The sequence below is a fragment of the Impatiens glandulifera genome, chromosome 5 (genome assembly GCF_907164915.1).
Source record: "Impatiens glandulifera chromosome 5, dImpGla2.1, whole genome shotgun sequence".
In the NCBI taxonomy this organism is placed as follows: domain Eukaryota; kingdom Viridiplantae; phylum Streptophyta; class Magnoliopsida; order Ericales; family Balsaminaceae; genus Impatiens; species Impatiens glandulifera.
Window position 1 is genome coordinate 18,756,383 of NC_061866.1, and position 16,435 is coordinate 18,772,817.

Here is a 16,435-nt window from a genome sequence, read left to right on the forward strand (position 1 = left end):
GAACCGATGGACATCCTTGATGCTGATAATGATGCCGATGAGCTAGACACTGCTCTCTTGATTGAATTCAGGAATCTTTCTGCTGAAGAGAGACGTATTCTGGATCAACCATTCAAGATAATCCTCATGAAGAAGAAGAGGAAGTGATTGTCCAAGAGCCTTAACAAGCTCTTATAACAAATGAAGAAGATGTGATTGAGGAGGCTGCTCAAGCTCCTTTTGAAGAAAATGTTGTGATACCCTCTGTTGTGAGAATAGAGGAAGCCCAAGAGAAAGTGGCTTAGGTAACTCAGCTAGAGATTATCAGATCTGAGGGGGAACCCTCCAAAGATAAGAATGTTGAAGAAGGAAGTTTATCATCTGAGAAAGAACAGGATCAACACGCAGGTTATGTAAAGCCCCGTTTATTTCCCAACACCATTGTGGGAAATGTTCATGAAAATATCAACATTCCTCTTCACTACTCTGGAAATCTGTTTGAAAGATTTCAGAGAGCTGAAGATGAACTGTTAGAAGAGGAGCAAAATGAAGCTTCTAAGGTAGCTAAGAAGGAATAACTGGAGCAATCCTTGCAGATCCATACTCACTTTGAGCCAATTCAGAGTATGGCAACAGAGTCTCAAGAGAATTCATCAAATGAAGAATCCTCTACTGAAGGTAACAAGCTGTTAAAATCAATGAAGTCTGTGCTCTCATCTCTTCAGAAGAGCATCGTAAAGGCCTTGAACACCCAGGAAGAAGAAAGAAAGGGCTTTGCCGAAGTTATAAAAGTCCTTACTAAATTGGACAACACTCTGAAGAAGAACACATATGAGACTCATGTCTCAAATTTAAACTTTTCCAAGTTTGAAAAAAATCTCTACAGCCGTCAATCTGAAATGATGGACCTTGAAAGGCACATCAATGATGATCGTCATAGGGAGACTATGGATGAATTCAGTCTGGTGAAGAATCAGATGGTAGAAATTCAGGGCTGTTTAAGGAGAAATGATAGTGAACGACAGGAATTTGCTGACTCCATTGCAAGGAAGTTTTAAGCAAAAGAGAACGCAAAGGCTAATGCTGAAAGAGATCAACCTCGAATCACCCAAAGCGAGTCAAGTAGAAGAAATAACAGTGTGTCAACCGGCACTATATCTAGACGAGCTCCAAGCAACGATGATAATCCTAGGCCAAACAAGAGAGGTGGAGGTCGAAGCGGTGGTGATCGTGGAGGCAGAAATAGTGGTGGTGGCCATAGTAGGCTATCTGGTGTTGATCAAGGAGGTTGTGACAGTGGTGGTGATCATGGTGGTAGATCAAGTGGAAGTGGTCGTGGTGGTCGCAGCTTTCCTCCTTTTCTCAACATGTTAACCGGTCAAGACATGAGCCCAACCGATCCTCGAGTTAAAAGGGAAGAACAATAATTTCTTTTCTTCTACTCTGTTTAAGTCCTTCAAACAATGTTTCTTTGATGATTTTCTGAATATTGGTTTTTGGAAGTTTGTTTTATTTATATGATGAATGCGTATTTTGGTATATATATGCAGGTTTTCAATTTCTTCATCAAAAAGGGGAAAATTGTTGGGTCAAATTATTTTGAATAAGTATTGAAATTATTTAACCATTAAGATTTTGATGATGAAATGACTTAAGAGTTTTGATGCAGGTGTATCGAAATCATATTTCATAAGACTTGGCTCTAATGAGGGTCATTAGACCGATTTTGGCATTAGATGCAAAGAATTAGACGTGTAGTCTAACTCAACGGAGTTAGACGTGCAGTCTAATGATGCAAGGAATTAGACGTGCAATCTAACTCAGCGGAGTTAGACGTGCAGTCTAATAGATTTTGGAATTAGACGTATAGTCTAATAGATTCGGAATTAGACGTGCAGTCTAATATATTCCGAATTAGACGTGCAGTCTAACTTAGTGGAGTTAGACATGCATTCTAATAGATTTGGAATTAGACGTACAGTCTAACTCGTTGAGTTAGACGTGCAGTCTAATAGATTTGGAATTATACGTGCAGTCTAACTCAACTGTGTTAGACGTGTAGTCTATTGGAATGAGAAAATTAGACGTGTAGTCTAATGTTTACAGAATTAGATGTGCAGTCTAACTCAGTGGAGTTAGACGTACAGTCTAATATATGCGGAATTAGACGTGAAGTCTAACTTAGTGAAGTTAGACGTGCAGTCTAATGGATTGTGAAAGTTAGACATAAGTTTAACTCCTTCAGATTAGTCTGAGGTAGAACCAGAATTAGACGTGCTGTCTAACTCAGTGGATTTAGACGTGCAGTCTAATGGTTTGTGAGTGATTAGACGTATAGTCTAATTAAGTGAAAGTTAGACGTATGTCTAACTCCTTCAGATTAGTCTAAGGTAGAACTGGAATTAGACGTGCAGTCTAACTCAGTGGAGTTAGACGTGCAGTCTAATGGTTATTGGATAATTAGACAAGTAGTCTAATTAAGTGAAAGTTAGACGTAAGTCTAACTCCTTCATATTAGTATGAAATGATTGTAATTGGACGTAAGTCTAATTCTATTAGACCATGCGGTCTAATGGACTCTGTTATTAGACGGGGATGTTTGATTTCATTAGACTGATTTTCACAATCCGTCTAACTGAAATATGTCTAATGCTTTGCTTAAACAGTATGCTTGAAGCTAGTACTCGCCTACCCACGTGCTATAGCTGTACCCTACTCCTGCTCCACTTTCTGGTGAAGATCAGTACAATTGTTATATGCAACCAACCAACGAATGCCACGTAAGAGAATTCTCCTCCTATTACTTGTTTTGCAGGTACATCTCTGATGGAATATTCTGCACACTACCAGTGGTGTACAACCACGATCCTTGTGTCTCAGAACCTGCTGTGTACAATGGAGGCTTTCCAATGGAAGAGGTTCCACGTATCATTCTAAATATTCGACCGTTAGCTCCCTGCTCAGTATTTAACAAATCTCAAGGACAGCGGACAATCTGCCCTCATGAACTGCCAGATTTTACAAAGAATGAATATATATTTCTGATTGCTATTCCAGAGAGAGAAATCAAGCCTTTTACTGTGAAGCTGCTTTCTGATTCTACTGTGTGTGAATCAAGAGAGAGTTAGAATCAAAAACACCTTTAGCTGAGTGATATTCTTCATTTTGTAATTGAACAGAAAGTGTTCTATTCAATAATGAGCTAAGTATGTGTAAACTGTATTTGATTCGAATCATATTATAGTGATCCTTCCGGTGGTTGGAAGAAGGGTGACGTAGTTGAGTTTCTCTGAACATCCATAAATAAACTGTTGTGTTCTTCATTTCTATCATCTTTTCATATTTCATCTTGAGCTTCAAACCCAAGTAAACAATTTCGCCTTGAATTTGTTTCAAGTGTTTACAAGTGTTTGCATAGAATAGAAAACGAATTAAATTCTTAACAGGATTTCCTTCAAACTGTTTTTCATAAGCCTTCATCAATAGCCAGACCCCCGTCTCTATCGATAAAGTCGATTCTATCAGCCTCCATAACCTTCTGTATCTCGATCGAACCTGTATCCTCGATGGAATTGAAATCCACATGAAAAATATGGGTAAATAGTGCGTTATCCCTTCCCATGGTGATAGATTGAAATTAGATTTTTAGAAAGAGAGTAGAGCAAAGTCGAATTTTTAGGGGTTTTGTAGAGAAGATAGTGATTTAGGATTCGACGGTTCTGCCTTTTTAAGGATAGGAGTGTCGGTTATTTCTTTAATGATCACCGAACCGTCACTTATGGGTGTACGATCCCACGTTCCCCTAAAATAGACAATAAAGGTGCGTTATTCAAAATTTTGTCCCTTTTCAATGTATAAATGGAGGTTAAAATAATAATGACGATTTAATGAGTAAATAATACTTAATATGATAAATGACCGTTTTGAATAGAGTCGACTTAAATATAAGTATTGAAAGAAATTTAATAAATTCGACTAAGTTTTAATTTTATTACTTCTAAGATAGGACATTCGGTTTTATGATGCATAGACCGGTTTTTGAACAAAATAACGGCTTTTCATCACCAAGGATTAATACAAAATGAAATTAATTAATACAACTTTATCATTTTCTATTTAAAGATGATACTACCGAAATGTTCACATAAATAACCGGTCGACTTTCTACATATCCTTTACCCAAGGGACTGGTCATTTTCTATAAGAAAAACTGAGTCCAGCGGTTTTTGTTTAACCTTAAAACGATTGGTCGGCTTGAGCTCTAGATTGTTTGAACTATCTAGTTTGTTTTACATGTATATCGATTGAATGCTTTTTATTAATTTCAAAAGGGGAAAACTGTTCGGTTTATCTGTTTGGATTGTTTTTCTTCTGTAAATTATGCCAAGTGAGAGATTTTAGAAAACCAAAAATCTGAAAAACCGACAAGTTTAATAAAATACTATAGATTTGAAAATCCGATTAGTTTTTAAACAAATACTAAGATAAAACTTGTATGCAATTGAGACAATTGTAGAAGCAAAGGCTTCTACCTAAAAATATGCCCGGTTTTTCATGAAAACAAATGTAATCAACTCTTTTGAAAAACGAGGGAGGTTCTCCTTAAGTTCATAACGGACTTTAGAAGTGTTTAGTTAATATCTGCAAGACACAAAATATTCTAAAGTAATAAAACTTAGTACTCTTGGAGTGGCTTGGTAAAGATAACAACCACTTGTTGATCAGTTTGAGACATATTTCAGCCGGATATGTTGTTTCTGCGTCACATGATCTCGAATGAAATGGTGTCTGATGTCTATGTGCTTGGTCCTTGAGTGCAACACCAGATTGTAGGTTATGGCAATCACGCTGGTGTTGTTACAAAAGATTGAGGACTCCACAAGCCTCGATATCTAAGTCTCTTAGCTATTGTTGAATCAAAAGCAATTGGGCACAACAACTTCCTGCGGCGAGGTATTCTGCTTCAGATGTTAAGGTAGCTATTAAAGTTTTCTTCTTACTATGTTCCATAAAACAAGCTATCCCAAAGAATTGACAAGTTCTACTTGTACTTTTTGTGTCCACTTTACAACCTGAGTAATCTACATCAGAGTAGCTAGTCAAATTATAACAGTCTCACATTTGAGTGCCCATAAGATATTTTAAAATTATTTTAGCAGCTACATAATGAGATTGTTTTAGAATTAGCTAGAATCTTCCACAAACTCCAACAACGAATAAGATGTCTGGCTTGCTTGCGGTTAGATAGAGCAGAGATCCAATTATCCCACGATAGGCAGTTACAACAACACTTTGGTCATTTTGATCCTTGTCGAGCTTTACTGATGTACTCATTGGAGTTGAAGTAGCAGAGCATTTTCCATGCTGAACTTTTTGAGTAGCTCCTTTGTGTACTTTTCCTGGTTGATGAATGTGCCTCCTTCAACTTGTCAAACTTAAAGGCCCCAAAAAGAAACTTAACCCCACCCATCATTCTCATTTGAAACTTATCAGTCATTAACTTAGAGATTTATCACACAGTTTGGTGTAGTTGACCAAAATATAATATCATCCACATATTTTGTACAAGTAAAATATGATCGTTTTTCTTATATTTTAATAATGTCTTATATACAGATCCTATAGTAAAGTCATGATCAAATAAGAACTTTGTAAGAGTATCATACCATGCTCGAAGAGCTTGTTTAGAGACATAAAGTGCTTTATCCAATCTATAAACATGACTAATCAATGCCGAATTCTTAAACCTTGTGGTTGTTCAACATAAACTTCTTCATTGATTATACCATTAAGGAAAGCACTCTTAACATTCATTTTAAAAACTTTGAAATTTTTTAAATGCAAAAAATGCTAGAAATATTCTAATAGCCTCGAGTTTAGCAACAGGAGCAAATGTCTCATCGAAGTCAATTCCTCCCTCCTATTTATATCATTAGCCCACTAGTCTAGCCTTGTTCCTCGTGACCAAACCATCTTCATTGAGTTTGTTTCGAAAGACCCATCTATTTTCAATGACAGATTGATTAGCTGGTCTTGGAACTAGATGTCATACTTTGTTTCTTTCGAATGGTTCAGTTCGTCTTGCATTGCTAGGATCCAATTTGGATCAAATAATGCATCATTCACCTGCTTAGGTTCAACTTGTGAGATGAAGATGAATTTGCATATTCTTCTAACAATTAATTTCCGGTACTAATAGGTGCAGAGGGGATCACCTATTACTAGCTCTAGAGGATGATTTTTGTTCCTTTTGAAGTTTGGTTCCGTAATACTTTTTGAGCGACCGGTTATTTGGTCAAGATTTGTTTAATCGGTTGATTGATCAACATTTGACCGACCGCGATATGCTCATTGTTAACCAGACTATCCGTCTGTTGAGTTATGATCTAATTTTTTTTAGATACCACATTTTCAGCCGCTTGGTCTGGAGCAATATTTCGGTTGACCACTATAACTTCATCATCGCTATCAGATTGGAGATAGGCATCCTCCATTTTGTTAGACAAATCAATGGATATAGGGGTATTACTTTCAAAAGATTAATCAAACACAACATGGGACGATTCTTTAACAGTTAGAGTTTGTTTATTGTATACTCTATATGCTTTCTGGCAGAAGAATATCTTAACATAATGCCTACATCAGATTTGGCTTCAAAAGCGGTCAAATGATTTATACCATTATTATGAATATAGCATTTGCATCCAAAAATCCTAAAGTATTTAATATTTCGAACTTTACCATAATAAATTTAATAGGACGTTTTATTAAATCTTTTGTTTATCATTAACCGATTTTGAGTATGACATGCTTGTTGATAGCTTCTGCCCAAGCCTTTGAGCAGCACCGGAGTCAACTATCATTGATTTACCTGCCTCCTTTAAATTTATGTTTCTTCTTTCAGCCAAACTGTTTTGCTGTGGAGTTCTGAAACTAGACAACTCATGTCTAATTTCTATCCTCAAGGTAGAAAGATAGAGTCTATTATGAACTCAGTACCCATACCACTTCTAATTTTATTCCTTTTATTGATTTTTTATTTTGTACTCTTTTGAGTATTTTAATCAAATTATGAGATAGCTTGATCTTTTGATGGTAAGAAAATAACCCCTGTAAACCTAAAATAATCATCAATAATTACTTAGGTTTACTTCATTCCTCTAAGCTTAATATATGAACTGGGCCGAAAAGATCCATATGTAAAACTCTAAGCATCTTTCAGATGAAGTTTTCATTTACTTTTGAAAGTTGATTTAATTTGTTTACTCATTTGACATGCAGAACATACTTTATCTTTTGAAAAGGTTAGTTTATGGAATTCCTTCAACTAGTTCGTTAAGAGAAGATAGTGTTAATAGTTTTAAAGTTTACATGATTTAGTCTCTTATTCCAAAGTAATATTTTATCATGTTTATCTATCATGCAAATAGAGTTATTTTTCCAGTTAACTTTGTATACATTTACTATCCTATGCCCTGTCAGCAAGGTATTACCTTGTTGATCCTTGATTATGCATGATTGTCTATGAAATTCAACAATGTATCCTATATCACACATTTGGCTAATTCTAAGCAGATTAAAACATAGATTTTCAATAAGTAGCACGTTGTTTATGGTTAGATTACCATGGACATCTTACCATTTCCCGCAGAATTACCATTGGAGTTGTCACCGAATGTGACTGTTGATCCATATTTCCTTATAATGTTTGTTAGAAGTTTGCTATTTCCGGTCATGTGCCTTGAACATCCCAGTCTAGGTACCATTCTGATTTCTCCAAGCAGTCAACCTACTTTCCCTACAAATAAAAGTATAACACCTTTGGTACCCATATTTAATTGGGCCCACGGTTAATCAGTCCTTTAGGGATTCATACTTATATATTCTTATGGCTCTCTCGATGTTAGTCTTGATTATTCTACTTGCATTAGGCTTGACATATCTCTGTGCCTTTAAATGATTCATCATGTTTGAGGGTGGATTTTTATGATACCCTTTGGCATTTTATCATGTTACGTCTAGCCGACCGATTGGCTTTCCCTCTCTCAGGATTAAACCACCGTAACTTATCGGTTGGCTCCACATACGTCAGTTTCTTTTAATTGCTAACTTATTTGAATCGTGACTTGTTTCATTGTTGGTTGATGTACCCTTGAACAAAGTTATGAAAGGAAACTTGCCTTTCTTGGGTTTTAACTTTTTGCATGACGTACTGGATTGTTTATCATAGCCTAGGCCGAACTTGCAGTTAGCAGGTCTCTAATAACTTGTCATCTGACTCACATCATCTCCAGATCTCGTCCATGTAGCAATCACATAATTTGTTCTTTCATTTTCCTCAGTCAACAATTGAACTTTCTCCTTGAGCTTCTTATTCTTAGAGCATAGTTCAGTTGTACTGCCAGTGCTTTGGTAGGTTAGATTGAGACGAGCTCGGACAGATTCTTGTACTCAATGACTATGTCATTAAGTGCAGTAATTAAATCGTCTTGAGTAACTCTTCAAAGGTAAAGTCAAATACTTCTTCGTTGGCCATGAAACATTTGACTTCATTATCGTCACTATCGCTTGACTCTAAATCACTTTGAGCCCATTTTTCTATGCTTTCCTCTACCAACTTGTCTTTTAATCGTATGGATGATTTTTTATTTTCCTTATTATTTTGATCGGCGGCTTTCTATCATCTCTTCTTGGCTTTCTACATTCTGACTTGTAGTCATTGTTGTTGTTGTAGGATGACTGACTCTCCTCATGAATCTTTTAAATTTCTTTGAGAGTATAGCCATTGCCTCTTCGTGAAACTGTTCAGCTGACTTGATAGGGTTAGGGGCTGCTGGTTCCACAGAGGACAACAAAGCTTTGGTCACATTTGTATTAAAGGTCATCTTCATTTCTTGAGTTCATCTCGAACTCATAAGCTTTCAGATCTTCAAATACATCGTGCAATTGCATCTTATGAAAACTCCTGGATTCTGTCATCACCACTTGTCTTGACATCCCAAGCGTGGGAAGAGCTCTTAGTGCTTTGATGATTGTCTCCTTTGTTGTAAGTTTTTTCCCATAAGGGAAAGTTCATTCACAATTCTTGTAAAACGATCACAAAATTCATTCATGGTTTTTTAGGGCGCATCTTTATGTTTTCAAATTTCTGAGTGGCCACCATGATTTTGTTTTCCTTGGTTCGCTCGTTCCTCATTAAGCTGGTTGATTTTCTCCCATACTTCCTTGGCAGTAGCACATGCTCTGATTTTTGCGAACGTATTTTTATCTAGGGTGTTGTAGATGGCGTTTCTGGATAGATGGTCAAGAGTTTTCTCCTCTTACCTCATTTTTCTACTCGCTTCGTTCCTTATCAATCTTTATTAGAACTTCAGAGATAACGTACATCTTGTAATTGTCTACTAAAGCTAAGTACACTTGCATGCGTAGCTTCCAATCAATGAAGTCTTCACTTTCAACATTTGGGCCTTGTTGACGATAGACATGCTGAAATCTGATTACTTGTGAGTAGAGACACCTTGCTCTGATACCAATTGTTAAGAACGAGATCTCCGAAGGAGACGGGGGTCTCACAACGTTGAACGCTTACACATACACGATTTGATAATAACCCTGTTAGAGGTTGATTATCTCGTCTTCAATCTACATAAACCGTCAAAAACTCTTGACAAAGTCAAGTTCTGAAGTGTTTGTTTGGGTTTGAAGTAACAGATGATTGATATGAATGATGAGATAAAGAAGAACACACAACACAAGACATAGATTTTATAGATGTTCGGAGATAAAGCTCTTACGTCACCCCTTCTTCTCAAACCTTTGAGAAAGATATTCACTAGAATATTCAGTCTATTTACAACATGTATACAAACTCAGTCGAACAACTAGGGCTTAGTTGCTGCCTATTTTCGACCTTCCAATACACTCACTTTTGAGTATAAACGAATTCTGTCAACTTGTAATGCTCACCACTCACAAGAATCGGTAGTATTGTAATACACTTGAAATTCTAACACACTTGAAAGGCTTGTAGAACTTTTAAAGCATGAAAGATTTGATAGAAAAGATCAATAGCGGGTTGCCAAAAGGTTAAAGGTTGCCAAAACGTTCGTTGCTTAGTTGCGGGTGCTGAAGAAGATTAACTTATGTCTTCTTAAGTAGGCAAAAATCAACAGATATATTGCAATTTCAACGGCTATATTTGCTTCATAAGACCATTGTCTTCACTTTGATTGGTTGAAGTCCAAAATAGTACAACGTATGGGATATTCTTTGACTTGTATGTACTTTGAATGATAGTAAGCCAAATTCTAATTAATGCGATTTCAATCTTTAATGAATGTATGATTCAGACTATTGACCTGTCTCTGGTTCTGCTAGAGTGAGAAGATCTTCATCAGTCTTTGAATTTAAAAGGAAATGCTCATCTGGGAAGTGTAAAGATGGTGTCTGACTTTTCTAGAAATATCCAAATATATGTTCCCCAGATTGCCTAAGTATGGAAATTGTGAGATATCGGGTGCTAAAATATGGAGTGTCGAAGTGTGGAAAGCCGAATATGGGAAAGTTGGATTGGGAAATGACGGATGTGGAAAGTCGATCTATGGAAAACTGGAATATGGGAAGCCGATCTGTGAAATACCGGAATGATCCATATGCCGATTTGTGGAAAACCGGAATGTGGGAAGCCGGTCGGTGAAATACTGGAATGGTCCAGATGCCAATTTGCACAAGAAGCCGATATGCTACAAATACCGATGTCTCCAAAAGTTGATATCCGCCAAATGCCGATATCTCCAAAAACCGATATCCGCCAAATACTAATATCTCTATAAAAAACGATATCCGCCAAATGCTGTTATCTCCAAAAGCTGGTATTTGTCAAATGCCGATATCTCCAAAAGCCGATATTATGACAAAACCGACTTTAATTTAAATACTGATTTGGTTTAATCCTCACATAATTATTTTGAAACAATTAGATTTTCATTTAAATAATTAATTAACACTACTATTTAATTAACTATTTTAGTTTTCAAAAACAATATTTAGAAGCAAACTTACTCCATTTTACTTATGATGAGCAACCAATTTCTATACCCACAAAGTGCAAGTTAAGTGGAATGTTCTTCAGAACTAGTATAAAAATATACTTTTTCGTCTAAGGCCTTGTTTGATTAGACATTTATTTTAAAATAGCCTTGATTTATGTAGGTTATGAAAAATCATATTATTTGGATATGTGAAGTATCATTGCAGCTATTTTTCAGTTGTGTTCATTTGTTATATTTTATTGTGTGAATATTAAAATTTATGTCAAATATTGTAGCAATAGATGATAATGATTCCTTAACAAATAAGATTCAAATTTTGTGGTATCAAAAAAGTAGATAAGGATAATATTGAGGCAGTTAAACTAATTTGTATTTCATTTGTTAAATGCCCGTATATTTTGCTCATTGTATGAAAATTTATTATTAATTTTTTTTATCAAACTAATTGTGTATTATCTTGAATTCATTGAACACGATTACAGGTCTGTCATTTTGTTTCTGGTACATATGTGAAGCATTTATTATTTCATGAGGTAATTTTGAAACTCTTATTTGTGGAAACTAGTAGTATCCTTAAGCTGAATAAGTATACAAAATATTTGGTTGTGGTTAGTTGATGTTATTGAGACTAAATAATTTTGACCATAGTTAGAGAAAAAGACTAATATTTTATTATTATAATTTTCTGTTATGACTTTGTAATTTTTACTTTGGTTATACTTTCATTGAACGACATTTATTTTTTTATTTCCATTCAGGTCACATTCTGTTAGGAGCAAGCACACATCATTTTCTTTATGAATGTCCTCTTGAATATTTCGTGCAACTTCTTCATTGGCCAGTTCAGCTGCCTTAGCTTTCGCATCTTCTCCTCTTGGAACTGACGGGTAGCCTCTTCATGCACCCTTAACCTTTCAGCATCGACAGCACCTTGAGACTTTACTAGCTCATAGAGCTGTGAGGACGTAAGTTCCACTGAAGTTTGTGTCTTACAGACGATAGGTTGTATTCGGCCTACTTCCTCCCATACTTGCGCCAATTTGTGATCGTGGGACTTTGATGACGATGCGCGCTCTCTAATTGCTTTGGTTACTTAAGCTTCCATGGATGCTTGCCATGAAGCTAAAGCCTTTTGAATCAACTACTCAATGGTCACCCTTAGGAATTCTTCAGAAAAGAGTCGTGGTGAGTCGAGAGCTTGGGATTGCAAAGGAATCGCCCCATGAGAGTTGACGTGGAGGGACATTTTAGTGTTGGACGGTCTTTCGATGCTATTCTCTATTGTTTTAATTTGGTCATAAGACTTACCCGATGGAGATTTGTTCGTTTCATTTCCTGAAAGAGATGGGTTAGAGTTTGTATTGTCTTCCCCTTCTTCATTCCGGACTCATTTCAGGTTATTACGGTGACCCAGAAAAGTGATCTTCTTCTGACTCAATTCGATGTTGTTCTTCTTTAGCCTCGAACCCGTCAAACATTTATCTTTCTTCTGATGGAGTCCATGTAGGTTTAGAGGATTGACCTTTTTCGAAACATTGCTTCACGACTTCATTCTTTTGTGTTTCATCCTGTTCAATATGCTCTTCTTTAACCGGCATTTCCTCAACCGTTACAGGCATGTTATCAAACTTGGATATAGACGCCAGAAGGTCCTCCATAACGGTTTTTAGCAATTTGATTACAATTTCATCCACTCCTGTGGTAGTTCCACTCGAAATAAGATCGTCCTCCATTTTTGCAATGATTGGAAACAATGCTCTCCGTTTGACATTTGCTTCGGCAATATTGATTCTAGATAGAGCTTCATGTACATATGTAGTTTTTATTAAGCCGAAAACAACATCCTCTAGGGACAGAAGTGCTGACCACTTCTTATCTTTCGGAACTTCTAGGGAGTACTTCTTTAAAACTTGTTTCCAATCTTTCGTTTGCCCATGCATAGAAGAAGTCGACGGTCTCAATTGCCTTCCCATCAATTTCTTTCAGAATATTATTCACAATGTTCTCAGCTTCTTTCTCATCTTTGTGGAGGTCTCGTGTTTCATCAAAGTCTGGAACAATTGTTTTCAATTTCCTCCTCACTTAGACTTGGAATGGCCTCGGTTTCGGTTTGCACTTTTTCTAGATTTTCCTTCATTTGAGTGATCAGTGACATCGTTCTCTGGATGACCGATGACATCATTATTGGCCAACTGATCTTCTCATTAACAAAATATGTCCGGTCGGTTTCAGCAATCCGACCGGTCTCACCAATATCATTTATCTGATCGATCTCGTCAACCGATCGATCCCAACCACAAACACAATTTAGAAATGTCAGATACTACCGATTGAGCTTCTAAAACCGCAAGCTCAAGCGAAAATACTGAGGCAATCCTTGTGAGCGATAACAAGAGATGGAGTGGGTATATTTACCTTAGGTTAGAGCAGTTTGTTCAAGAAAAGGAGTCCTCTTTGTCTTCTTTTATTCTCTCTTAGTTAGACTGAAAGTGCTGAAAGTGGACTCGGCATTAGCTTGAAGGTTGAGTAGTGATTCATAGCGGATTTCTAGAGGGGGAGTTTGGAGCCAATATTGGTATTATCACTTGCAGTTCCATTAATGGTCGGTTTTCTCACAGGTACATTGGACACGGATCCTTTATCCTTGCTAGCTTTAATAAATTATTTCCCAATATTACCGGAGTTTAAGATTTTGCAGTTCATGAGGGAATACCTGGACTAGTAGGGATGTTTCAGATGACCTAGAATCTTGTCGGTCTTGAAAGCATAGCCAAAACTCTAGGTGAACTCTGGAGTGATTCATTTCACAAAGGATTCCGAATTGAATGCGCCCCAATTGATTCGGTCAGCTTTCAGAAACAACCCATCATGTCAAATTTTAACCGAGTAAGACTGTCAAAATTTCCTCCTCTCGCTTGAAGCGACTTAGATATGACATTGCATAGAACCCTATATTCGCATACCCAAGGATTTCTTCTTTCTATTGAACTGTCTAGCACACTAGTGTCGGAGAGTATCATCTGAAGGTTGTATGTTGATGTGTTTGATAGAGCCATGGAGAAATCTTTGCCCTTCAACGGAAGTTTTAAGGAATCGGCAAATACACTTTCAGAGATAGAGAAATCTACCCCCGTTTAACCTTTGCATTGATAACCTTGTTCGTTAGCTTTGCTATTTGAAGAAATCTCGAATAGCCTCCTGATAGCATATCATTGGTCCCGTCAAGAAAGTGCTGCAATCCGAACTCTTTGACAACCTCTGTTGGGTCAAATTATTTTGACTAAGTGTTGAAATAATTAACCATTAAGATTTTGATGATGAATGACTTATGAGTTTTGATGCAAGTGTATCAATATCATATTTCATAAAACTTGTCTTTAATGAGGATCATTAGAACCGATTTTGGCATTAGATGCAAAGAATTAGAACGTGCAGGTCTAACTCAACGGAGTTAGACGTGTAGTCTTACTCAACGGAGTTAGACATGCAGTCTAACTCAACGGAGTTTAGACGTGCAGTCTAGTGAATGCAAGGAATTAGACGTGCAGTCTAACTCAGCGGAGTTAGACGTGCAGTCTAATAGATTTCAGAATTAAACTTATAGTCTAATAGATTCGGAATTAGACGTGCAGTCTAACTCAACGGAGTTAGACGTGCAATCTAATAGATTCGGAATTAGACGTTGCAGTCTAACTCAGCGGAGTTAGACGTGCAGTCAAATAAATTTGGAATTAGACGTGCAGATCTAACTCAACGGAGTTAGACGTGTAATCTAATAGATTTGAAATTAGACGTGTAGTCTAACTCAATGGAGTTAGACGTGCAGTCTATTGGAATGAGAAAATTAGACGTGTAGTCTAATGTTTACGAATTAGACGTACAGTCTAACTCAGTGGAGTTAGACGTGCAGTCTAATATATGCGAAATTAGACGTGCAGTCTAACTCAGTAGAGTTAGACGTGTAATCTAATGGATTGTGAAAGTTAGACGTAAGTCTAACTCCTTCAGATTAGTCTGAGGTAGAACCGGAATTAAAGGTGCAGTCTAACTCAGTGGGTTAGACGTGTAGTCTAATGGTTTGTGAAATGATTAGACGTGTAGTCTAATTAAGTGAAAGTTAGACGTAAGTCTAACTCCTTCAGATTAGTCTGAGGTAGAAACCAAATTAAACGTGCAGTCTAACTCAGTGGAGTTAGAAGTGCAGTCTTATAGTTATTGGATAATTAGACAAGTAGTCTAATTAAGTGAAAGTTAGACGTTAGTCTAACTCCTTCGGAGTAGTCTGAAGTGATTGTAATTAGGCATAAGTCAAATTCTATTACACCAGGCGATCTAATGAACTCTATTATTAGACGGGGATGTTTGATTTCATTTGACTAATTTTCACAATCCGTCTAACTTAAATACGTCTAATGTTCAGCTTAAGCATAATGCTTGAAGCTAGCACCCGTCTACCCACGTTCTTTAGCTGTACCTACTCCTGCTCCACTTTCTAGAGAAGATAAGTACAACAACTATATGCAACCAACCAACGAATTCTATGTAGAGAATTTTCCTCATATACTTGTTTTGCAGGTAGATCTCTGATGGAATATTCGGCGCACTACCAGTGGTTGTACGGCCACGATCCTTGTGCTCAGAACCTACTGTGTACAATGGAGGCTTTCCTAATGGAAGAGTGCCACATATCATTCTAAAAGATTCGATCGTTAGCTCCTGCTCAGTTTTTAACAAAATCTCAAGGACAACGGACAATCACCTCACGAACTGCAAGATTTTACAAAGAGTGATTACATTTTTCCCGCTCACTATTCCAGAGAGAGAAATCAAGACTGTTATTGTGAAGCTGCTTTCTGAGTGTACTGTGTGTGAATCAAGAGAGAGCTAAAATTAAAAACACCTTTAGCTGAGTGATATACTTCATATTGTATTTGAACAGAGAGAGTTCTGTTCAATAGTGAGCTAAGGTGTGTGTAAACTGTATTGATTCGAATCATATTATAGTGAATCCTTCCGGTGGTTGGAAGAAGGGGGGTGACGTATGAGAATTTCTCCGACATCCATAAACAAACTATTTTGTTCTCATTTCTGTCATCTTTTCATATTGATCTTGAGCTTCAAACCCAGTAAACAATTCTGCTTGAATCTGTTTCAAGTGTTTACAAGTGTTGTGGAGAATAGAAAGTGAATTAAAGTTCCTAACAGATTCCTTAAACCGTTTTTCATAAGAGCCTTCATCATTAGCAGACCCCGTCTCTATCGATAAAGGGGGGGCCGATCCTATCAATTGGTATCATAGCCATGTTTGTATTCTCAAGCCTTTCCTGAAATATGTCGAACCATAACCAAAGATTCCAGTGCTACAGCCATTTCCAACTTCTCTCGAGAAAACTCATTGTTTGGAA

At 36.8% G+C, this 16,435-nt stretch overlaps 1 protein-coding gene across 1 annotated transcript; it reads left to right on the plus strand.

Moving 5' to 3' along the window:
* Nucleotides 1-605: 605 nt before the first annotated feature.
* Nucleotides 606-10,626, plus strand: LOC124939090 (keratin, type II cytoskeletal 1-like). Its single transcript, XM_047479601.1, has 4 exons — nucleotides 606-761; nucleotides 846-959; nucleotides 1,056-1,348; nucleotides 10,464-10,626. Exons 1-4 carry the CDS (start codon nucleotides 606-608, stop codon nucleotides 10,624-10,626), a joined length of 726 nt encoding a protein of 241 aa, XP_047335557.1.
* The last annotated feature ends 5,809 nt before the right edge of the window (nucleotides 10,627-16,435 follow it).

Coding starts and splice junctions, on each gene's coding strand:
- LOC124939090 (XM_047479601.1), top strand. CDS start 606: ATGGCAACAGAGTCTCAAGAGAATTCATCAAATGAAGAATCCTCTACT. Junction 960..1,055: donor GTCTGGTGAAGAATCAGATG/GTAGAAATTCAG, acceptor GAGAACGCAAAG/GCTAATGCTGAAAGAGATCA. Junction 1,349..10,463: donor TTTCCTCCTTTTCTCAACAT/GTTAACCGGTCA, acceptor TATGTTCCCCAG/ATTGCCTAAGTATGGAAATT.